The sequence below is a fragment of the Peromyscus maniculatus genome, chromosome 5 (assembly GCF_049852395.1).
Source record: "Peromyscus maniculatus bairdii isolate BWxNUB_F1_BW_parent chromosome 5, HU_Pman_BW_mat_3.1, whole genome shotgun sequence".
Taxonomy (NCBI): Eukaryota; Metazoa; Chordata; class Mammalia; order Rodentia; family Cricetidae; genus Peromyscus; species Peromyscus maniculatus.
The window spans coordinates 114,933,924-114,957,849 of record NC_134856.1 but is presented as its reverse complement, the minus strand read 5'-3'; the positions used below and the strand labels follow the sequence as shown (position 1 = coordinate 114,957,849).

The 23,926-nt window shown below is 48.0% G+C and overlaps 2 protein-coding genes across 7 annotated transcripts in view; one reads left to right on the top strand and one right to left on the bottom strand.

Annotated features, from left to right (window-relative positions):
- Positions 1 to 15,017, top strand: part of Slc22a23 (solute carrier family 22 member 23) — a 174,017-nt gene extending 159,000 nt beyond the window's left edge. For 2 of the 5 annotated variants that reach the window (XR_013051552.1, XR_013051553.1), the window contains 4 exons: positions 228 to 260; positions 376 to 395; positions 1,360 to 1,483; positions 10,822 to 15,017. Coding sequence is in view for 3 of the 5 variants with exons in the window: in XM_042278328.2 (XP_042134262.2) it covers positions 228 to 260; positions 376 to 399; positions 1,360 to 1,483; positions 10,822 to 11,179 (539 nt within the window). In the remaining 2 variants the exon portion in view is untranslated. Of the gene's footprint in view, positions 1 to 227; positions 261 to 375; positions 400 to 1,359; positions 1,484 to 10,821 lie in introns of all 5 variants that reach the window. The other 3 variants (XM_042278328.2, XM_076573159.1, XM_076573158.1) reach the window with 2 other exon arrangements.
- Positions 15,018 to 16,141: 1,124 nt separating this feature from the next.
- On the bottom strand, positions 16,142 to 23,706 carry Psmg4 (proteasome assembly chaperone 4). 2 transcript variants are annotated; one of them, XM_006983514.4, is made up of 3 exons: positions 23,414 to 23,701; positions 20,097 to 20,172; positions 16,142 to 16,345 (listed from the first exon to the last, which is right to left on the bottom strand). In XM_006983514.4, the coding sequence occupies exons 1-3, from the start codon at positions 23,585 to 23,587 to the stop codon at positions 16,224 to 16,226; spliced, it is 372 nt and encodes a 123-aa protein (XP_006983576.1). In that variant the 5' UTR covers positions 23,588 to 23,701; the 3' UTR covers positions 16,142 to 16,223. The 2 variants fall into 2 exon arrangements, with proteins under 2 accessions (XP_006983576.1, XP_006983577.1); XM_006983515.4 differs by lacking the exon at positions 20,097 to 20,172 and having other exon boundaries at positions 23,414 to 23,706.
- Positions 23,707 to 23,926: the final 220 nt, after the last annotated feature.

Below are 23,926 nucleotides of genomic sequence, written 5' to 3'. Positions count from 1 at the left end.
TGTGGCCAATAGGCCATAGCCTTCTCTTCAAACAAAAAGGTCTTTGTTTAGTCCAGTATGAATTCTACTGCCCAGGCAGCCAGCACCAACTCAGACTTAAAAGGAAGTTCACTTAGAAACAAGTCACATGGGAACACTCGGCAGCTGTCCCGTACCTAACAAGCCTTCTCCGTCTCTTCCCATTCTCATTACCCTGTGATGTGGGCGCAACCATCCCATGGCTCCAGTGATTGGCAAATACAGCCAGCATCCAGACTCAGGTGAGTCCTACACACTTGTGCTGCCTTGTCTTTTATTACGGCCACACAACAGTTGCCACCGAGACTCACCAACTGGTTTTCCTTTCCTCTCTTTCTTCCTACTCTGCCCTTCAAGAATTGCAGCTGAAGTTGGCCGTAGGTTGGACACTATAAGCATACATTTGTATTCTCTATCCCCGTCTTGCACTAGAGAAAGCAACTCGTGCTTCCCTGGTTTTGTGCAGCTTGGCATGCATGCCCTCCCAGTCCCCTGGTCCAGCGCCGGTGCTCTTTGTCCTTGGCCAGCAGCTAATCAGGATGAGAAGGCAGGAGGGCTGGGGCTTGGCTGTCCGCGCTGTAGGGAGAGCCATTATTCCCTCATGACTCATGGGAGCTTGCTGCTCTCCAACTGGGGAGCAGCAGAGATGCTGCCTCGTACCCTATGCTGCTGTCGGACCTGCCTGGCGCAACCAAGCCCACGCCACCACTGCCCGTGAGAGCACTTGCCTTCCATGCAACACCTAGGGGAGCTGAGCTGAGCTAAGAAGTGCAGCCCCCATGCATGCCAAAACACTGTGTGCGGTGCTGCCTTGTGCCAACCGGGATCCAGTGCCACCGCCGGGTGCAGAGATCGCTTTGCGCTTCCCCTCCCTCTGGGACACTGAATTATTCTGTGTGGGTCATGTGTGGTTTTGTAACCTTTAAGTCAACATTGACTCTGGATTGGGTGGGTCAACCCTGAGGTCGCAGTCTGGAGTCCAGGCAGAGAGTATGTCACTGTGGCAGCAGGGGCACCCCAGTCTGCCTTCTGCCTGGCATAGCTTCTGGATGAGGAATTCTACAGGCCACTGTGAGCTCAGCATGCCAGGTGCCCAAGGCACCTACAGAAGCGAACAGCAGAATGTTTAAAGGGCCCCAGGGTCCTCAGCCTAGAGGACTGCCACCCAGAGGCCACTGCATGCTCAATTGTACCACAAACTGGACACTGGGGAGGAGGGGGCTCCTGGGAGATCCCAGGCTTCCCTTCCCCCGATCCTCACTCCAGTTTACCCCTTGCCTGGCTTCTGTTCTCTTCCCTTCTCTCCTACCTCATGGTTCCCTTCTTTGGATTCTCATCCAGGGATGAGTGACAGCGTCAAGGACAAGTTCTCCATCGCATTTTCTATCGTGGGCATGTTTGCATCCCATGCAGTGGGGAGCCTCAGCGTGTTCTTCTGTGCAGAGATCACCCCCACAGTCATAAGGTGAGTGACAGGGTAATGTGGGACTTTTTTCTCAGAACTCAAGCTTGGTCCTTGTCTAGAGAGGCCTGTGAGAAAGGAACTGTCATCAGATCTGCCCCAGCGAGGCTTCTGGACCAGGGTGTGGTGGCATGCAGGGCATGTTGACTGCCTAACTATGATCAGCTGCACCCTGACTCACAGAGGTGGGAACTTAGCCTTAAATGCCATCACGGCAGTTACCAGGGGCATGGAGACAAGGAACTGTTTAAGGTACAGGAAACATGACAAGGAATAGAAAGGGGAGAGATAAGTAAGTCATTCTTGCCAATCTGCAGTAAAAATCAGCACTGTCCACTGAGAGACTCAGGAACAAGCTATCTCAGACAAAAAGAAAGCTAAGTGTACATCCCACCTGTAATCCTAGATTCTCAGGAGGCTGAAGCAGGGGGTAGAGACTTCTAGGCCAGCATGGCCTACACTGCCAGACTCCATCTCAGCAAGAAGATGAGGACTGGGGATGTAGTTGAGTTGTTTGCCTAGCATGTGCAAAACCCTGGGTTCAATCCCCAGCACCCCATAAACTGGATGTGGTGGTACATGCCTGTAATCCCAGCACTTGGGATGGGGGAAGCTGAAGGATCAGAAAGGTCCAAGGTCAGCCTAGGCCATATGTACAAACAAATTAGATAGAACCTTTTTTTTTCTTCCAAGCCTGAGAAACTGGTCACTAGTCCAAAATTATATCAATGACTTAGTTAAGAAACAAATCAAGAGCCTAATACTTGGCAGGCATTCGGCTGGGTTAATAAGGCAGCACAGCCTCAGGCCTGGGAGAAGTTTCTCTTTTCCTCCTACTTTCCTAAGAGGTTGTAAGTGTCTGTCTGTAAAGTGACATTACTGTCCCTGGGTCATGAAGCACAGCATTCGATCCCACTGGGATTGTAGTATAGGAAAATTAGGATACTTGAAAGGGCATCACTTAACTGCATCCCTCTACCAGATACCCTCTTCCCAACACAGGTTGAACATTACTCAAAACCTGACATCTAAAACACTCCCAACCCCAACATAGTTTGTTTGTTTTGACATGGCAGCCAAAAAAAAAAAAAAAATCGTCAATGGAACAAACAAAATTTGTCCATAAAATTCTGTTTCATGGACAAAATTGCTTTACATGTTGTATAAAATGACCTTCAAGCTCCACAAGGCATATATGAGACATAAACAAATCTGTGTTTAGACTGAGATCTCCTCCCCAAGATATCTCATGATGTGTATGCAAATATTCCAAGTTCACAGTTCCAAAATCCAGAAGCATTTGAGTAAGAGACCCCACCTGCACTTGCCATTTGTTACTTACTGAAGGGTTTGCTTGGTTTGTATCACACTGAGCTCCTTATTGGAATGGCATTAGCATTTCTAATGCACATGCTCGCTTGAAATTGTGAGTGGGCAGTTATTCAGCTGTGAGCTGAAACCCAGAAGTCAGCACGATGACACCCTTCAGAAGAACAGCAAGCTTGTTCCAGTTCAGATGGGACTCGGAGAGACTAATTATTTTAGGCCCTCTGGTGCTGGGAGGGCTTGGGGAGCAGGTAGACGGGTCTGTGGACTTACCTCCTTGCTGACAACAGAATTTTCTCATGACCTCATTTTGACTCATTCTCTTGAATTTTTACAATACAAGCCAAGGCTGCTGGCTATTGGTTCCTGTAATAAAATACCTAGTCACTGTATATTTAAGAAAAAGCAATTAGGTGTCTAGTAAGCCCTCTAGTTCTCTACCTTCTGCATGAGCCAAAGCCAGATGGAGCAGAAGCTTGTTCTGCGCTTGCAATTGTGAAACACTGAAGGTAAACTACCCTTCCCCCGCCTAGTTAAATTCCCTCCTTTATAAAAGAATGCAGGAAGGCAATCTCCCAGCGAGAGTGCAAGTCTGCACTAGTCCTGGGTTTCTGGTAGCCACTGGCAGCCATGGCATGACTCTGGCCTCCTTGTCAGTGTGCTTAGCAAGCTAGATGGAAAGAAATATGGTATCCTTTTCCTCTCTGATGCAAATCTGGAAAAAATTATTTGGGGATAGGAATTGAACAAATACATTCTAAAGTTCAGCTTTCCAGGATGACAAACCAGAAAAATATTTGGCCCTGGGTGATGTTTAGTACCTGCAGAGAGCGAAAGGAAATTGAGTCCAGTTCCTAGCCAGGCTGGAAGAGTCTCTATGGGAACTCTTCCCACCGTGGTTTGTGCAGCTTTTTCTTGCAAATACACCCATGAAGAATTCCCAGGAGAGCCACAGGATAAACATGCAACTTCCTCCATACCACCCACTCTGCACAGAAAAACCCGAGATAATTGAGGGTGGACTCCATGGGCTTTCTCTTTCTTATGACAGTCTTGCCTTTTTACATAATACTATGTGGAAAAGAAACCTTCTGAAGCAAGAACAGCAGTGTCTTAGATAGGGCTACTCTTGCTGTGATGAAACACTATGGCCAAAAGCAAGTTGGAAAGGAAAAAATTTACTTTGCTTACACGTCCACATCACTGTTCATCATGAGAGGAGGTCAGAACAAGAGCTCAAACAGGGCAGGAACTGGGAGGTAGGTGCTGATGCAGAGGCATGGAGGAGTGCCGCTTACTGGTTTGTTCCCCATGGCTTGCATTGTTATACAGTCCAGGACCACCAGTCCAGGCATGGCACTGGTTACAATGGGCCTTCCTCCATCAGGCACAAGCTAAGAAAATGACAGGCTTGCCTACAGCCCGATCTCATGGGCGTATTTACTCAATTGGGGTTCCCTCCTCTCGGATGACTCTGGCCTGTGTCGAGTTGATGTAGAACTATCTACCCCCAAGACCTCCAGTCTGCCAACACTCCCGCTTCCCTCATTCCCCCACCCGAACTGCCAAAGGGGAGAATAAGCCTTCCTTCCCCATGTTGGGATGGGTGAGGACAAGGGAAGAGAATGGGCAGGTGCCAGTGACCCTGAGAAGCTGGCTTCATGGTCTGCCTAATTCCTCACTGGTCTGTGGAGACCTGGTCATGGGCTTTCCATCCTTGTGCCATGTACTATCCCTGCTTCTCTGTCCACTAACTACTGCTTGCCTGCTGCTCAGGCGGCCCCATCCCTTTACTCTGGTCCAGATCATTTGCATCAGACTGGCCTGGAGACCCTTCCCTCTGAGCAAGGTCTCCATGTCTGTCTTCTGCCCTGATGTTGCCTCAAGACAAGGCATCACAGAGAAAGATTTGCCATCCATCCCCATGACTTATACAAAGGTACAGCCAACCACAAATAGACAGCATTTGTTTAAAGAAATGATGCACCTGAGTGTAGCCCAATGGTACAGCATGTGCTGACCATGTACACAACCCAGAGTTCAATCCCTAACACCAACACCCACACCCAATAAACTATGACTACTGAACATGTACAGTCTTTACCATTACCCCCTAAATACAGCAAACACCTATTTACACTGCATTTGCATTGTGTTCAGTATTATGAATAATGGTAAGTGATGTAAAGATTGCAAAAATTATGTAGGTTCCATGCACTACTACAGAATTTTCTAAAAGGGACTCTAGCATCTGAAAACCTGGGGGTTCTTGGAAATAGCCCCCCACAGACACCAAGTGATAACTGTATATGTAACTCCACAAATGGCAATTCGTGTTACTGTTCATACCTGGATAGTTATTTCTGAGCAAATGAGCGCAATATTTGTGCATCCTTAAGTTCACAGAAATGCAGTCAAGAAAAGCTAAGAAATGTAAAAGAGGAAGTAAAAAATGGAGGGGAGGCTTGTTCATGTTTATATGCAAGTTGGTGGTTCACGTTTATTTCTGATCCACACTTTGTTCCCTCTAGTAAGGCTGCCTGTTTGGTCATGGTGGTTTAGAGGTCGTTACCCACAGTAAAGCTATCCGGTGGGTAGTAAAAACATTATGCTTCTAAGAAACACGGTTCTCTTTTGTCTCTTAGAAGCTTCACTGATGTATACACATGAGTTTAGGCTGCCCTCTAGTGAACACCCAGAGCAACAGCACGTGCCTATGACAGCCTTTTGGAGGGAAACGATCCCTAAAGCCTTTAAATGACAAAAACAAAAATGGCATACCATTTTCCTACAAAATTATCTGTAATATTATTAAATCCAAGGAATCAGTGATACTGAAACAGAAGACATACAACTGTTTCAAACATTGCTTAACAACAGGACATGTGAGGAGAAATAAGTCACTATCGGATGCTGTCATCATGCAGACATCCTAGAGTAACTTATGCGCACCTAGATGCTCAATGTTGTTTACTCTGTGGCCTCTTGATGCAGTCAAGAGGCAGTAAATGATACCGGAGGTGTTGGTGGTATAGTGCATAAGCTCTCTCTGTGTAGCCTAGGCTGGCCTTGAACTCATTGTTCTCGTTCTCAGCCTCCAGAGTGCTGGGATTACAAGGCATGCTACCACATGGGGCAAACTTTTTTTTTTAAGTAGAAATGCTTTATAATAGGATGTAACCCATACCCACAACAGAACCATTTAGCACCCTAGAGTATTAGGTATTGCATATCATTCTACATGCTGTCTTTAAATATGATTGACAGTGCAGTAGGTCTGCCTACACCAGTAATACTACAATCATGTAGGAATGGGCTGTGCCATGATAGCTGTTACAGCAGCAGCTATATTATCCACAGAATGTTCCCTTTCACTATAATCCTATGAGACCACTACCATATAAGCAGTTTTCCCCTGGCTAGAATGTTATGTATCACAGTGGAATTTGCATTACCCATGCATATGAACATACTGAATATCATATGCATATATCTACATTTAAATGAGCTGCAAATTGAATATACTTCACTCAACATTATTTATTAATATGATATATTACTTTGATATCATTCACTTAGTGTCATGTGAGACTCTCCTGGGGTTGAGCACTTCACACACTCCTTCCATCGGGGACTGTATTCTGCTTTCCTGCATGGCAACTCTACATGGGCAAGGGTGCCAGCCTCACTTGGTGCCAGCTGAGAAAGCAAAAACCAGAGAAAAACAACCTTCCTGATGTCAAAGGTCCCAGTCGAACAGGTCCCTGACATCTGATGTACCCCTCGCATCCTGTGGCTTCCCAAAGGGGGGAGATTTACCAAAAATCCTGAATGGCCATTTCGGTATTCATATTATTCACCTGATTGAGGGGGGGTGCTCAATCTTATTGCTCTCCAGGAAGCATGATCTATGGGCATCCATTATTTATTACATGCAAACTCTGAGACAGCTGATGGTCTAGGAAATAATCCTTGCCCTTGAAGGGTTCACGGAGGAACAAGAGCAATAGGCTTCGGAGCAAATGTTGACAGAAAGATGTCAGTGTCTTTAAAAGGTGGGCTAGGACACAGCTTTGGAAAGGGCTGGTATCCAGACAGCACCAAAAAAAAGTAGTCCCTCCTCAGCACACGCCTCGCCGGGCCAGCAGTGGGGCTTTCTCTGTGGCTCTTTCAGTGCTCCCTTGGTGAAGAACTGTCTAATACAAAGTCCTGAAGACCTGGTAGCCTGGGCGAGAGGTTCTACAGCTAAGGTTGGGCATTCCAGCTACAGTGCTTATCTGTTCCTGCACAGCAAACGACTCCAATTCTATGGCTTGTGCTAATGTCTCTAGGTCAGTGGTCTGGACAATGCTTGGTTGTACCCTTGTTCCAAGCCCCATGCGCCACAGGCCCCAGAGATAGGAGGCTCAGCAGTTATTGGCAGGACCCAGTTCTTCGTGAGTTGCAGAATGTTAACTGGGGGCCATCTCGCCTCCTGCTACATGTTCCAACAACACAGGAGCTTGCTTCATCATAGCCAGAGTCTGTGCACCGTATTTGTGGAAGGGACATCTCATAAGTTTTGCAATACTTTATTGGCAAGAAATTACTTATTTCTTCCAGACCCAATATAAGGCAAAGGTCAAGAGTCCTGGGAAATGGGAATCATCTTCTTAGGAATCTGACACAGTACCAAGTAATGCCCGAGGGCCAGCTGGCCAGGTCTTACACAGTTACTGAGAGAATACTAGGGACTACAGACTGAGCCAGATTTGGTCGTTCTTGAACACTTCTCAAGTGAGGAAACATGGAGACATGAACCGTGAGGATGTGGTCTCTGAGAGAGAGGACTCAGGGAGGCCTGGAGCAGCTCTGCAGCTTGCTTAGCCTGGATTCCACAGAACTCACCGGGGAGTCCCAAGGAAGCCAACAGGAACCGTTGGGCACTGTGCCTGGGAGGAGGTGAGCGCTCTGAGTCATGTCCCAGACATCAGCTCAGGATTGGTCTGAGGATCTTACTCTTAATAGGGCCCCTGAGAGGCCCCTGAGCAGTCGTAGGTGGCACAGAGAGGGAACAGTCTGGGCTCTTGGGAAGAAGAGGTGAGGCTGGCAGCTGCCTCACTCAGACCATGAGATGATGGGGATCTGGACCAGCTGGCCTGGCTCCACAGTGGGAACAGTTTGGAAGTTAGCAGTTTTAGTGGAATGTACTTTACATAGGACTCATCTGTGTAGATGTATATGTAGTCCATCACCCTCCAATCATAAACCACGTCCATCACCCCTCTAAAGAAAGTCTCATCCGCTTTGTACTTTCTACCCTCACTCCTAGAACCAATCACTGTCCTGCTTTCTGTCTCTCTGGAGCAACATTTCTGACATTTCATATCAATGGAATCGTGCAATCAGCATGATTTTTTTTCATGATGTAACACGTAGTGTTTCATGTGTTAAATGGGTAATATTCCATTATATATGGACATGCCACATTTTATTTCTCACCAGTTGATAGACATTTGGATTGTTCCCGGTGTTATAAGGCATAAACATTGTAGATTTTTGTTTATATTATGTTTTTAATTGTTCTATACATAAAATTGCTAGTTATATAAAAATGTATGTTTCCTTTTAAGAAAATGTTGACCTGTATTCCATCCTGTTACCAGGAGGCTATCAGAGAACTGCAGCCCCTCTAGGTCCTGGCCACCATGTTGTTCTGTCCTTTATTCCAGGCTTGCTCGCAGGTCTGAAGTGGCCTTTCAGTGTGGTTTGATTTGCAATTCATCGACTCAGGCTTCTCTCTCTAGATGTTTGCAGTTTGTCGTGTGTGTGTGTGTGTGTGTGTGTGTGTGTGTGTGTGTGTGTGTGTGTGTGTTGAAATGCTTGTCAATACCTTTTCCCCATTTTTCAAGCCAAGTTGAGTTCATACAGATTATGAACTTACATCCTTTGTCAGAGGCAGGCTTTGAAAGCATTTCTTCCAAACTGTGTGGCTTCTACTTCTGAATTATGTGTCTTCTGAAGGGGAAAAGAAAGTGATTTGGGGGCTGGAGAGATGGCTCAGAGGTTAAGAGCACTGCTTGCTCTTCCAAAGGTCCTGAGTTCAATTCCCAGCAACCACATGGTGGCTCACAACCATCTGTAATGAGAACTGGCGCCCTCTTCTGGCCTGCAGGGATACATGCAGGCAGAATACTGTATACATAATAAATAAATCTTAAAAAAAAAAAAAAAAAGAAAGAAAGAAAAGAAAGAAAGTGATTTTGACTGAGTCTAGCTGATCAGTTTCTATGCTGACCCAAGGTCAGGGTCATCTTCCCTGACATTTTCTGGGAGTCAGTTCATTTCCTGTGGTGTGAAGGAGACCCTGCCTTCATTCTTTAGCACATGGACTACCCTGCTGTGCCAACACTGCTTGTTACATAGCTGCTCTTTGCCCCACATGCATGCCTTTGTCAAAATCCACTGGCCGCCAGTGTAAAGCCCTGTTTCTGAACCCTCGCTGTTCTGTGGATTTGCCTCTCAGTGCCACCATACTGATTGGCCCATCTTCTAAGTTTCACAATGGAGACAGTAGGTCCTCCTCTATTCCTGTCTCAAAATCCCCTCCTGACTATTCTGAGTCTTCTGAACTACCGTGTGAATTTTTGGATAAGTTTATTCTCAGCTAAGATTTTGATAAAGATTGGGAAGAATCCATAGCTCGATTAGGGAAGACTTACTATCTTCACACCAGCAAGTCTTCCAATCCATTTACTTTGAGCTTCTTAAACTTGCCATCAACAAAGCCCTGTAGCTTTCAGCATGTGAGCCTTGCATTTGCTTTCTTGGAAACATTTTCATTTCATTTCTGAATTTGGTGTTAGTATACAGGCATGTTGTGTTGACCTTGTATCTTGGTACTTTGTAGGGTAGTCTTTTCTGACTTGGGAGCCACCTATAGTACCAAGTAAGAAAACCATTAATTGTTCAAAGCTGCTTCCCAGCGACAGCAGGCACTTTCCCTTCGGCCATTTCCACTCCATGTTTGAGAACAAGGTTCCTGTGCCGGATGGTGCATAAGTCTTGAGCATCTCCTTTGTAAGGTTCCTCCCGAAGTCGACATCCCTGTACATCCTCTCCGCTGTTCCTGAGGGTGGGCAGGCAACAGTATTCCTCCTGCTGGACATAAGACCACCTCCACCTGTCCCCTGGGCCTGGGGACTGGAGACCAGGCAGTTTTCTGTCCTATTACCTGGGCACTACAGATGGTACTCCATTCCACCACCATACCACTGCTTAGTACCTACAGAGCACCATTAGTCCCAGGAATGTTTTAGGTCAATGTTAGAGCCATGGAAGGAGGGTGTCTAAAAGTGTTGCATGTCCCGTAATCTCTCTGGGATTCTCGAGGGTTCCTCACTTGCCAGAGGAATAGAGATAAATCATTCCCACTAAGGGTCTGGCCTAGCTGATCTCAAAGTTGTAGGAATCCACAGGCGCAGCCAAGGTGAAGGTGGCTTGGGATGGCCCACCTCTGGGGAACGCTGGGTAGTTCCAACCAGAGCGGGCCCCAATACAGAGACAGAACATCCCTGTGCTTCAATCCATTTTCTGTTGTAGTAACTGACAATTTATAAAGGATACAACTTGTTCGGCTATGGTTCTGGAGGCTGAGAGGTCCAATGTAGGGGGCTGTACAAGGATCCTTGATAAAGGGGACTCTGCAGAATTCCAAGGTAGTGCAGGGCATCCCGTGGTGACACAGCAAATATGCTAGCTCAGGCTTTTCCTCACCTTATAAAGGCCTATAAAATTATCATCACGGGGGCCCCAACCTTTTGACTGAATTTAATATTCATTATTCCCAAAGGCCCCATATCTGAATTCCATTTGAATTTGAGGATTAGGTTTCTAATAGTGGAAGTTTGTAGGACCTGTCTAAACCAGAGCAATGCTGTGTGAGCTTGCCCTAGTAGCCCATCAAGCTGCTGTCTCATTCCACTTGTATCACACACTGTATGCTCCATTTAATCCTGTGCTCTCTCCCCCTGCAGGTGTGGCGGGCTGGGGCTGGTGCTGGCCAGTGCAGGCTTCGGCATGCTGACAGCACCCATCATTGAGCTGCACAACCAGAAAGGCTACTTCCTGCACCACATCATCTTCGCCTGCTGCACGCTCATCTGCATCATTTGCATCCTCCTGCTGCCTGAGAGCAGGGACCAGAACCTGCCCGAGAACATCGCCAACGGGGAACACTACACGCGGCAGCCATTGTTACCACACAAGAAGGGAGAGCAGCCCCTGCTGCTGACCAACGCGGAGCTCAAGGACTACTCCGGCCTGCACGACGTGGCTGCCGTGGGTGACGGGCTGCCGGAGGGGGCCACGGCCAACGGCATGAAGTCCATGTAGCTCGCTGGGCCACACCACCATTCCACCAGTCCCCTGAGGCGTGAAGGGCTGGGGAAAGTTTGCACACGGATTTATAGACCAGAGAGAAGACACATGGCTGGGGGAGGAAGCCCAACTCTGCTGCTGACTCCACTCAATCGTAAGACTTTCAACTGGTGTGGGGAATTCTGTCTTTCCAGACATCCGAGGAACAGATCTGAGAGATCAGATGTTTTGGAAATAACCCTTTGAAGACTTTCTTTTCTGCCATGAAATGTTTGTATTTATTTTGGTCATTTTTACGAGAAGCACTTTATCCCCTTCCCTCTCGCTGATCACGAAGTGGAACCTTCTTCATGAGTGAGGCAGGGTCACTCTGAAGGAAGTCCCTGTAAGTGACCAATGCAGTGGCCAGTCCCCTCCCCGGAGGCCAGACTCAAATCTCCTCCTTCTCTCAAGGAGACAGAGGTCATCTGTAGGCCAGGTCCCCTACCTCCAGGCTCGCTGCCATGGACAGTTGTGCCTCTCAAGTGGAGCATCCTTGGGACTACATTTTAGACAGAGGAAAATGTACATGAATTGTTTTTTTTTTTTTCTATAGTCTGTATATTTTAAAGTTGGGTTTTTTGTTTTTTTTCCTTTCTGTGTGTAAGGTAGTTTCCATCCCATGTTTTGGGAAAGCAGCCCCCAAGTGTCATAAGAGCCAGCTTAATCTTTCTTTCCTTCAGGATCATCCTTTTGTACTTGATCTGGGAGTTTTTGTGGGGAAACTTCCATACTTCACCAGAAATCCTACATGAGGAGAAAGCACCAGTTTCCTGACACTGGGTTTCTTAGTTCAGTCCACAGTAGCTGTTGTGTTGAGGTCTGAGACGTTTGTTTCTGTTAAGACACTTTCCCAGACTGAGTTCCAGCAGCAAAGGCCCCTCTTCCCCAGTCAGCTCTGTTGCCAGCACTACTTGAAAATGTGGTTACTTTCAGAATAACAGGAAAATAACCGAAAAAGACAGCTAAGGCCAATCCCAGGAAGGAGCCTTGCTCTCCCACATACAGCCGCCACCCACATCTCCAGCTCGGATGGCTGTCAGTCTGACATCACAACAGTGCCCATGGCAACTGGAGGCGCTCCACCTCATGTCTTCCTCAATGGCTTCCTGCCTGTCACTCACTCAGCACAAAAGGGCCCTGGGCAGGAGTGCAGGTTGCTCACGGGTGAGTCCACGTGGCCTCTTCTAGTCCCTTGAAAGCAGCAAGAAGTGAGAGAAAGCAATAACTCACCAAAGCTCAACTCCCATCCTGTGCCAGCCTCCCAGGATGTCCCTTATCTGTGTCCTTCATCTTGCCCCAGACAGCAGGGCACCAGGGCTGCTGAGAAACCAGCCTCTGGACCTCTTGCAGTAGCTCAGGCGCCAGCCTCTCCGGGCATCGTGGCTTCTGATCAACCATCTGCCTTGCCTCTTGCCTTGTGTCTCTACCCTGTGTTCTTCCAGGGAAATCACGGTCTCAGGCCTAGACAGGCAACTAAGTGACTTCTAAGTGACAGTTGCTAGAATTCAAAGGCCGGAACACGGTCGAGTTTATCCCCTTCCAGCTCCTTGTCTGGTCTGTTTCTTACAGTCTTACCTGTTTCTCTTCTCCATTTGATAGATACATCAGCAGAAGCCAGCTGCCTTGATCAAAACCTCATGAGGGTAGTGATGTGATATGCAGCCATGTTTCCAGCAGCTGGGATATGTTCTCTTCAATGCCTGGGGTCCGGAGGGTTTTGCTTGAGGACTAATGTCTAGGAAGGAAGTTGTGTGGCCAGTCCCTGATACCTGCTCCAAGTCCAGCTTAGCTTCACCTCCCTGGTCTCTTAGTCACCTCCTTCCCATGCCTTGATGTTAGTACACATCCTCTTCCCAAAGCCTCTCTACATCTGTGCAGCCTTTGCGTGCCAAACTTGTAAGATACCTTTCACCTTTCCCAGGGCACCTGCTACCAAGTCACCTGGTAGCAAACTCTTGTTAAGTACAGAATGAGACATCTCATAGTCGAGAGCAATCTCACACTGGTTGTGCTATCCTTCTTAAGAGCGCTGCAGAAACCGCTGGGGAGGTTGTGTCAAGGTCCAGCACTTCCAAACGTCAGGGTCTCCAACCTGCACCTCAGATGACAATGATAAAAACACTGGCCAAGGCAGACAGTGTTAATGGCTGCAGCAATCACAGCCAACCTATCAGGGATAAGCAGAGAAGCTGCCATTGAGGCAGGGGCCGAGGGACCACCAACCAGAGGAAGTTCAGAAGGCTGACTGCTGGCACTGTCCTGACCTTCATGTGGCAACCTCAGGAGACTGCTGAGTGGTTCAGTTTCTGCCTCAGAGTATGGATACCTGAAGTTGCTAGGACACCTCATGAAAGGTAGCCAGAACAGGGAAGATTGCTTGTAGGCAAGCTTGTGGTGTGGTCTGATCAAGTCAGAAAGGCAGCAGGACACCCAGGCCTCAGACACTCGGGACTAGCTCCATAGGAAGATGGCGGCAGTCCAGCTCCCTGATACCAAGCTATCATCCCTAAATTCAGGCCTGTGCTCCTGTGGGTAGCTGCTTCTCAGGCACTGGCCCTTTGTGTTGGGCCCCTCCATCCCTGGGGAACACTAGAAGGTCTGTACTCCTACTTTCCACCCACCCCTGCACCTGTTTTCATAACTTACGCACAAATGTGAACACCCAAGACAGGGCTGGATCAGTTCTTCGTTTTGCTCTTTATTAAGTCAAATATTATGAAATATCTAATTATTAGCACCCAAGACAAATAGGAAAAAGGTTTAGATGGGGTTTTATGTGTGTGTGTGTGTGTGTGTGTGTGTGTGTGTTTTAAGACTATAATCACCTGCAACTGGAGGCCAGGGCTGATAAACGGGTTTGGCCACCAAATGGAAAGCAAGCAAAACCAGACCTTGTGAAGGGAGTATCCCACGCAGTCATGACTACACTACTTCCCAGAGCCAAACGAGGAGTCCTGGAACTGGAGGTGCCATTCAAAGACTCTCGTGACCGTTACACAGCCAGCCCCTGGGTGGCACACAGGTTGAGGGAGCCCACACTTCAAGTCCTCCTTGTTCTGAAGGACACCACCTCACTCTGATGTATTGTGTGTGTTTTGGAGCAGTGTGTTGTGTCTAGTGAGGAACGCTTCCCTACCTCTGTCCTCTCTGCAGCCCGACCACGCGTGCTTCTACTCTAGGAGCCGCGTGACTGTACGTGTGGACCGGGGCGGTACCTGTTCACAGCACAAGTTTATGTTGAGCTCTGAACTGTCATTCACAGCTGCGTGTCTGCATGGTGTCGCATCTGTTGTACCTTCGGGGGAGATTTGTATGTAAATGTACAGAAATAAAAATGTTGCCCCATTAACAGATTTCCTCTGGAATGTCTTCCCTACCTCACCTGATGGTGTCCACGAAGGGCATTTCATGACCACTGAGGACGCGTAATAAAAGCCTCCATGTTGATCAGACCTCCTCGCCTCACTGCTTTCAAGGCTTCTGTCAGCGGCCTTCACCTGCCCTGGGATGGTGGGGCCTCTCATTCTGCTTTAAGAGTCCTAGTCTTAGAGGGCAGTCAGAGGCTGAGATCGGATTAAACTTAAATGTTTATGTGATTCTCAAACCATCTGAGAATTAAGCACATTTAAGAAGAATTTTTTTCTCATTTGTGTTCTGCTAATCCGTGGCCTGAGGATTCCTAGAGAGGTCAAGGAATGACTATCTACACTGTGATTCTGTGAGGAAAGACTGATAATCCAAAACTCTCTTCTCTAATGTAGTATTTTTTAACAAGAAAACAATATTTCTTTAATAAAGCATTTATACCAAACTCTTCTCTCCATAGCTGATTTTGTGTTACTTACTATTCTGTCCTAGAGAGCTATCCACTGGGCTTTCCTCACTGCAGAAACACTGGCTGAGGCCTCAGAGATTGGCATGGAAAGTATGCAGGAGGCAGCCCTTGAACCACAGACATTACTCTTAACCACCCTTATACCTGCCCCTGCCTGGCTCAGTGCAAAACTCTTAGCACTGTGCAAAATAATTATGTCTACCTCTCGACGCAAGAGGGTCCAATGGTGGTCACCTTTTGTAAAAACATGGTTCTCAACACATGAACCTCCGGTGGAAAAATCACAAGTAGAGCCCAAGTAGTAGCCAGGAAAAGGCTAAGGATTAAAAATGGCAGAAGGGCAGGGACTAGGGAGAAAGGAAAGAAAAGGTGACCATTAGAGCAAAGGGGCCTGAGGCATTGGTGTCCATAAAACAAAGTTAAAACCAAGGCTGACATGTGTCACACCCTGTACAATTTGCAAAGCATTTCTACACACTTAACCCAGCAAGCTAGGGATTACTGCCATTTCTCAGATGGAAAGAACAGCCAAAAACCTAGACTCCGCAGAGACCACAAGTATAGAAAGCTGCACTAAGGTTCAAATGTAGCTTTAAAAAACACAAGTAAACCAGGAGGTGGTGGGCGCACACCTTTAATCCCAGCACTAGGGAGGCAGAGGCAGGCGGATCTCTGTGAGTTTGAGGCCAGCCTGGTCTACAGAGCTAGTTCCAGGACAGCCAAAGCTACACTGAGAAACACTGTCTCTCTCTCTCTTTCTCTCCCTCCCCCCCCCCTCTCTCTCTCTCTCTCACACACACACACACACACACACAGGCACTCAGAAGACTGGCCTATCAGTTCATCAGACAGAAGCCTCTAGATCTGCCACGTGAGCCTCAAGCACAGCCACTGTGGCTCTTGACTCACCGGGAATGTGTGGAACACAGAAGCCACTGATTTAAACTCTTTCCAATTACACTTTTGCCCCTTTCTCTAGCACTGAACAGTCAGAGGTGTCTACTGTCTGCCCCTTTTCTTCTTCCATGCCCGTCAGTTCGAGCTTTGTGAGACCCACACTAAGAGGAGAAAGCCCAGGAAATAAACTCTTTAAAGCGAAGTATGAATGCAGCCTGAGACACAACCCAACCTGTTTATTGAAATGTAATTTATACACAAGTTACACCCTCTTTCTCCTGCCACTCAGAACTTCTCCGGAAACGTCTCCATTTCTTCCTTGATCCTGTTTTCTACGAGTAACGTGAAGTTATTGTCTGTGTTGGGGAGGTTGTAGCTGACAAACACCTGTTTACTGGTCTTCCTGGCTAAAAAGAGAAAAATATGTTGACAGCCACAACCGAAATACCCTGAGTCCATGTTCCACAAACCTGCTTAGAGCTGGGAAGTGCTTAGGAAGAGAATGGGATTTGGAGAAGACTTCTCAAGGGCTGGACATGCAAATGGACATCTAGCCCCTCCTTGACTCGGGAGCAGTGGATTTAGCAGAGGCCTAGCAGCAGCGCTATAGGTCAGGAAGAACTGCAGAGTCTCTAGCCCACCCTAGCTCCTGCAGGGGAAAGATAGTGGTGGGGCCAGCAGTCAGTGCTAAAACGTTCTCAGGTGACCACACACTAGTATCTGAGAACCTCTACCCTACATAGGGTTCCTGGCTTCGAAGGTTTGGGATTCTGTTATTTCAAAAACATTAAAATATTGAAGTTCTCCATCACCACCACCCACCTTTATCATTTTCCACTGTCCTAGGAGTAATGCTTATTTTATGCATGTACATATTTGTATATATGTACACACACAGGCATGCATGTGCATTTTCTAGAACCAATAAACAGGTGAGGCACCGACAGAACTGCAAACATGAAGCTCACTTACATGCCTAGAATCCAGAAGGCAACACCCTGAGCAGAAGCAGGCAGCGAGGGCAGGCCAGGGTCTCATGCAGCAATGCCTGGGCAGTGGCCTGACCTCTTCCCTGCCTCACCCATGCCCAGGGCACCTGTCAGAACACCAATCCTTCCCTCTAGTCTGGTGACCTCACCCTCCTCTCCAGGCAGTAGGGCTGGGGCAGCCACAACACCGTGACTAAAGCCTGCTGTCAGAGATCCTCCTTTGTAAATCGAAGGCAGTTAGGCCTCAGACTCCCAAAGACCTTTTAACTTATTTTCTTCATTAGATATTTAAGACTCTGTGTTTGGTTTCTTTGGGGCTTGTTTGTTTTTAGATAAAGAGATCTTGGGGAACGCCACTGACTGGGCAGCTGATGTGTCTCTAAAAGAGCCCAGCCTCTGCTCTAAGAATAGCTGAGTGGATTGTGTGGCACATGAACTACATCTCAATAAATAAAGCTAGTTTTATTTTGTTCTGGGTTTTTAGTTTTTGGAGACAGGGTTTCCCTGTGTAGCCCTGGCTGTCCTAGGAGTAGCTCTGTAAATCAAGATGGCCTCCAACTCAGCCACCAGCCTCTGCCTCCCAAGTGCTGGGATTAAAGGTGTGAGGCACCACACCCAGCATGTTGTTTTCTTTTTTAAAAAAGAATGTAAAAACATAAATAAGTGAAAGGATGTAGCCAGACATACTGGTGGTACACATATGTCATCTGAAATCCAACAGTTAGGAGGCAGAGATGGGAGGCTAACCCTATGTTCTAGGCCAGCCAAATCAAGACAGACAGACCCCGTCTTTGAAGAAGAAGGGGAGGAGGGCATCTGGACCGAAGTGGTTGTTCAGTTAGCGCAGAAGGCAGTACCTGACAATGGCTTACAACATTTTGTTTGGACTAGCCACCACTTTGCTGCATGCAGTGTGCCCAGGGGTCCCAAACAGTGTTCTGCTCAGCCCAAGGAGTGGAGCAGGGAGACCCAACAAGTCCCCCACCCCCCACCCAGCCATCTCCCCATCCCATTCCCTTAGGTGCAAGAGGGAGCCAGGGAATTGCTAGTTTAGAAAATGATCTGAGAACCAGTCACGTATGGCAAGATAGTGAGATCCACCAAGACCAATGAGAAAGGGGCCATAAAATCACAGTATTAGTCTCTCTTCTCAATGGCAGTGGCATGCCCTTCCCTCTCCCCAAAGGGACCCACTGTACTGTAGCTCCGATCAGTCTAATTGCTAAGGCGGCCACTGCGTCTGTGGCTCAACCTTCCAGGGCCATCTCTGCTCTGAAAGGCAGCCAGAGCTCAGTGTCTCCTCCTGCAAGCAAAGCTATGAGGCAAAGCTTCCATGGCCACTGAGAACCCTGTCTCTTACCCTGCCTGTGGTCATCTTCCATAGACGTTGCTGCAGGTCACCTCTGTCTTTATTATACGTTACTGATACCTGTCCAGGCCCGAGAGACCAGTCAGCCTGGGACTTTGCTTTCTTAGACACAAGGAACCATACCAGGTCACCGAGTTACTTTGCACAAAACCTGGTATTAGGCCTCTATCTCAGAGATATTCTTGAGCCATTTTTGGTATGAAATCATTGGTGGCACACACTAGGATATGTTGAAAGGGCAAAGGCAAGAGAATCATAAATTTAAGGCCAGCCTGGGTTATACCTTCGGGCCTGGAGAGATGGCTCAGCCACTAAGAACAAATACTGTTCCTGCAGAGGACTGGAGTTGAGTTCCTAGTACCTGTGTTAGATATCTCACAACTACCTGCAACCCCAGCTTCAGAGGATTTAACTCCTCTGGCCTCCAAGGGCACTGCGCTCACATGCACAAACCCATACTAAGACATACACATACATGCATTAAAAATATCATCTTTAATTTAAAAAAAAAAACAAAACTTTTATTCATGGCATGCCAGACAAATTTTTGCCACCCTTCTCTACTAGGGACAGTCACTGCAGCTCAACCCAGCATCCTGTCCCCATATATATGGATACTTCCCTCAACTCTGTCAAGGGGACATGAGCACACAATAATCTGCTTGACATAAATGTATTAGCACTTCTGTGTTTAAAAACACACAAGGAAGCACTTAGAGGCAAAAGAGTATCACGTCCCCCACTGACTTTCGCCGGGGAGAAAATGTGAACACCGAAAGGGCAGGGCAAAAACTAGAAGCCTTGGTATAGATGCAACAGAAATTCTTTCCTACAAACTCAAAATTACTTCTATTTGTTTCCAGCCTAAGACCCTGAAAGTTCCTGTGTCCTCTGTTCTCCCTGGCCTCTAACCATAGACTACGACAAGTCTGGAGCCTTCCTGAATTGGAGGTGTTCCTCCTGGCTGTGTGCTAGTTGCTCATGTGTAGGTGACTGAAAGTGACAGACTTTCCTACTTATCAAGATCATACAATTTTCTTTGTACAACTCCAAACACAACTGATATATCCGTTTCTTAAAACTGGTGATTGGGCTCTTTCCCGTCACATCCCCCTGGCTAGGATTCAGGGGGACCCTGGCTGGGATCACTGGGCTCAGAAATGGCTAGGGATGCTGGAGAACACCAAGGCTGAGCCACTGATGAGGACCCCCTGTGCATACAGCCATGGGCAACTGGGGCTGGAGATCATAAAGCACAAGTTATTCTTACCTAAATCACCTGTGCATTTATAATAAAAAAAAAATAAAAAATTTTAAAAAAAGGCACACCTGGGAAGAGCGGGGCCTTCAATCTCACGCTTTTGGGTAAACACCCACTCTACTGTGCACTCACTTTCCGAAGCTCTGGCTGTCATACTGAGCCTGAGAAACAGTCCTTCCTGCCACCATAGGCTCCACAGGGAGCCACCCTGAGCAGCTGCCCCTGGGAAGGATTCATTCTCTCCCACAAGGAGATGATACGCTCATTGAAAGAAAATAAATCAGCTCGTGGATTCAAGTGGGGAGCCAAGAAAGTCGTGGGAGCTTCCAAAAGTTCCCTGGGACCATGATACTGAGACAGCGGACACAGGGACAGGTAGATGTGTCCCATAAAAAGACCCAAAGGACAGAGGTCTGCTTCCAACAGTAATGAGGCACTTGTCCCTAATATGAAGACCTTGACTTCTGAGGTCATTTGCCCTAGGACATGAAGCGGTGGGTCCCATCTGGCTGGTAAGAGCACTAGCTGTGGGTACATACCTAAGCGCTGGGCAAGGCCACTGGAGGTCGTGTCAGAAGTGTCTCCAAAAAGGGAGGTGCACACAGGGATGGGGTCCTAAAGAGAAAAAGAAAAAAAGAGCAGAGTATACTGTGGATTGTCCTCAACCAGACAGCTTTGGGTTCCACACAAGGTGTCGGGGCAAGAAGAGGACATACAAATGTCCCCAGGGGCTGGCATTTAATCAACAGCCAAAAGCCAGATGACCCAACACAGAAGAGGTAGTAAAATTAGGGCAAGCAGAAGCCACAAGTAATGGGACCCAGGGAGCTGCTTATAGACCCTATGACCGATTTCACATAAAGGGACCGTTTTTGTGTTACAGACTCCCAAGAATGCTGAAGGGCGTTCCAACCAGAAGGGAAGCAAACGAACTCATGATGGCCACAGTAAAAAAAAAAAAAAAAAAAAGTGTCCAGAGTCTGGGTGCCTGGTCCAGCTCCTCACTGAGAAGCAAGGTCCTGCCTTCCTCAGGAAAGCCTACAGCTCTCATTCCCTGAAGGCTTGTGAGGACTTCTGAAGGTTAGTAAATGACCTAGGACTTTGAAAAGACACCAGCTACCAGCATCCAAACAGCAAAATTAAAGCCTTGTATGAAATGGTTGACCAATCTTGTTTTGGTTAAGAAATAATAAAATGTAACACAGTAGTGTGCTTGCCTAGCACGCACAAGGCCTTGGTTCAATATCTAGCACCTCCTTGACCCCACCCCAACCCACCCCCACCCCACCCCCACCAAAAAAAAAGCTTGTTTGAAAAGGAAAAAGCCCACTCACTACCTTGCTCTGGGGTTTGGTACCCTGGCCACGCTATCCAGGTGGAGACAACTGAACTGATGAAACACCATTTCCTAAGGGCTTAAAGTCACTTTCAGAATTTCTTTAGGTATACAGAAAACAAGATTAAAAAAAAAAAAAAGCAGGCAATAAATGAATCCATTTCTGATTTTTTTTTTTTGGCTGAAAAGATACAAAAGTATAATGATAAACCTGCTGTTTACAGACTCTGAGTTCAACATTTGGCTTAAATACAACAATATTTAAACTCAACCCTCCTGAAGGTAAACCTACCTTACCAGCTGGCTTTGTTGCTCCAAAAATAAAATTTTAAACCCCATCTTGTTACTACTGTTCTTAACATAGCTCATTATTTTCAAATTGGACATTGGTCTCTCAGTAGAAATATGCTCAGGGCCACATTTACTAAGGTGGGAGCCCTTCCTTCGATCCCTGCTATAGGTCAGGAATACCTTACATCCCAAGTCAGCCACCCTTAGGGCTGATAGGCTCAGCATCCTCCTCTCTGGGTACCAAAACCCCTGCTGCTGTCAAGACAGGCCAGCTAGAGAAGCGGCTTCATCCTGTAATTTCTGTTCTCCATCGTTTGTTGAGGACATACAAGTTTAGGAGGAAGAGAAGGGACATACACACACACACACACACACACACACACTCTGGCAATGCCCTCCATGGGCCAGCACTTCTTTTCTAGAAATGATCAGACAGTAAACAGTTTAGGTTTCAGTGGCCACAGGCCCTCTAGTAGAACTGTTCAGCCCTGCCATCAAAGCACAAAAGCTGTCCCAGTCTCTACCTGCACAGACAGATGTGGCCATGTTTTAGTAAAATTGATTACGTAATCCTTACTGCCTGACTGGCTACAATTCAGGACTCCCTGAAGAAGTCTCAACCATTCTCCAAATGACTTAATGAGCAGCCTGAGAGGCACTAGACACAAACTTTGCCTTGGAACACTACAACTTGAGAGGAGGCCAGCATCGCAGGAGTGACTGGGCAGGAAAGAACACTGAGAGAAAACAGGCCCTGTGGGGGTCACCAAAACCTCAGAATCATATTCAGAGTTCATCGTGAAGGGTCTTTAGCAGAAGAATGGCAATGTCTGACCTCTTTTTTTTTTTTGCCTCTGTGTACAGTGTGCAAGCATATGTGCATGCATGTTCCATATGTATACAGGTGCACATCCACACTCACACACAGTAACATGTACACACACACACACACAAACACGTGCGCACTCATACCAGAACCCTTCATCCAATATGAGTGGTATGTTCAAAGAAGAGACCAGGACTGGGGGTTCCACTCAGTGGAGCACTTGTATAGCACAAGCAAGGCCTCAGACTCAATCCCCAGCCCTGGGGAGGAGGCGGCTCTAGCGCAGACCCCTCTCAGAAGAGAAGACATCCACACAGACACACAGGGAGAAAGCAGCCCTGTGCTGTGCTAAGGAAGACTGCAGCGGGCATCTAAGAGCCGAGGGCCATCGATGACTGCAGCAAACCACTTGAAGCTGAAGGATGGTTTTTCCTTCAGTCTCCAGGTTTTGGACTTGGGATCTCCAGCACTTAGAAAATAAATCAGTGCTTTAGTGCACCCAGTTTGTGGTCCTTTGTCAGCACAGCCCTAGGAAAGGCATGCAGGCAGCAAGGGGAAAACAGAGAGGTTCTAGCTCTGGGTGACAGATATCAAGGCGGAGTCACACTAGCTCATGTTTTCACTGACAGACGTGCCCAGGGCTTAATGACTCTGGACACATGAATCCTGAGAGAAGGAAGGGCCAAGGACAGCCAGAGAACACTCAGACTAGGTGGGGTTGCCAGTACAGAGATGAAGGGCCGTGGGACCAACAGTGAAGAGGAGAGAAAGTTCGTCTTGAGTTTGTCGGTCAAGTACCTATCATCAAATCGAAGCTCCAAGTTCAGAAAAGAAAAAAAAAAAAAAGTTTTCTAAACTCAATGTAAATTTTAAACGTCAGTGTGGCAAAAAAAAAAAAAAAAAAAAAAAAAAAAAAAAAAAAAAACGAAAAACAAAAAAACCTAACCAAACAAACAAAACCGGCTGATGGCACACACGCACACAGACGCGCGCGCGCGCGCGCACACACACACACACACACACACACACACACACATATCTCGGGGTGCTGGTGCAAGGAGAGCAGACGTTCTCGTGGGCTCAGAGCTCAGGGCTGGGCTGAGCGCCCTTTACGGAGATGCAAGTGCGGACTGACTCCAGGGTTCGCCCCCGGTCTAGAAGCAGGCCTAAGGGCCTCCAGTCCGAGGTATCCAGGGAAAGACCTGGGGACGCGCTGAAGGCCCTAAGACTCCCCCTCGGGGCTCCACGTGCTCAGCCTCGTTCCCACCCGCCTCTCCCGTCCCAGCCCCCTCCCCTGCGGTCCCCACTAAAGTCCACCAGGCCCTTCGGCCTAGGCCCCGCCCCCAGATCCCCACCAAGTTCCTGGCCCACCCCCTTCCTGCCCAGGCCCCGCCCACACTCACGTAGCGGCTGCACATGGCCACCGCGAGGTTGCGTAGATGCGGCGTTGCCCCCACCCACAGGAAGAGCGAGTCTGTCAGGCGCATGACGTGGAAGTGGACGAGCTGCTCCCACAGCCTTGCGCTGAAGTTGTGAAGCGACACGTCCGCGCCCGCGGCGGCCTGCGGCTCCTCCATCCCGCCCGCCACCCGGGCCACGGCACGGACACCAGGCTGGCGCGGGCGGCCAGACCAGAGAGAGCGAGCGCCGAGAGGCCCAGGGCGCTTTCCCTTTCAGATGCGCGCGCCGGGGAGGGGCGGGGCGAGCGCGAGGGGGCGGGGCTTAGGGGCTGCCCCAGGCCGGCTCTAGACCCAGGATGTTCACAAAGGTCCATCTGGGCGGAAACCCAGTCTCGCTTAGGAGTCTGACAGTGACCTCTGGGGACTCTCTGAACTCCCCCTGTCCTGTCCGTTCCCTTCTCCCCAGGAGTGCGTGTTAGTGGGCTGAAGCCAGCCTCAGCGTCTTCCTTTGCCCAG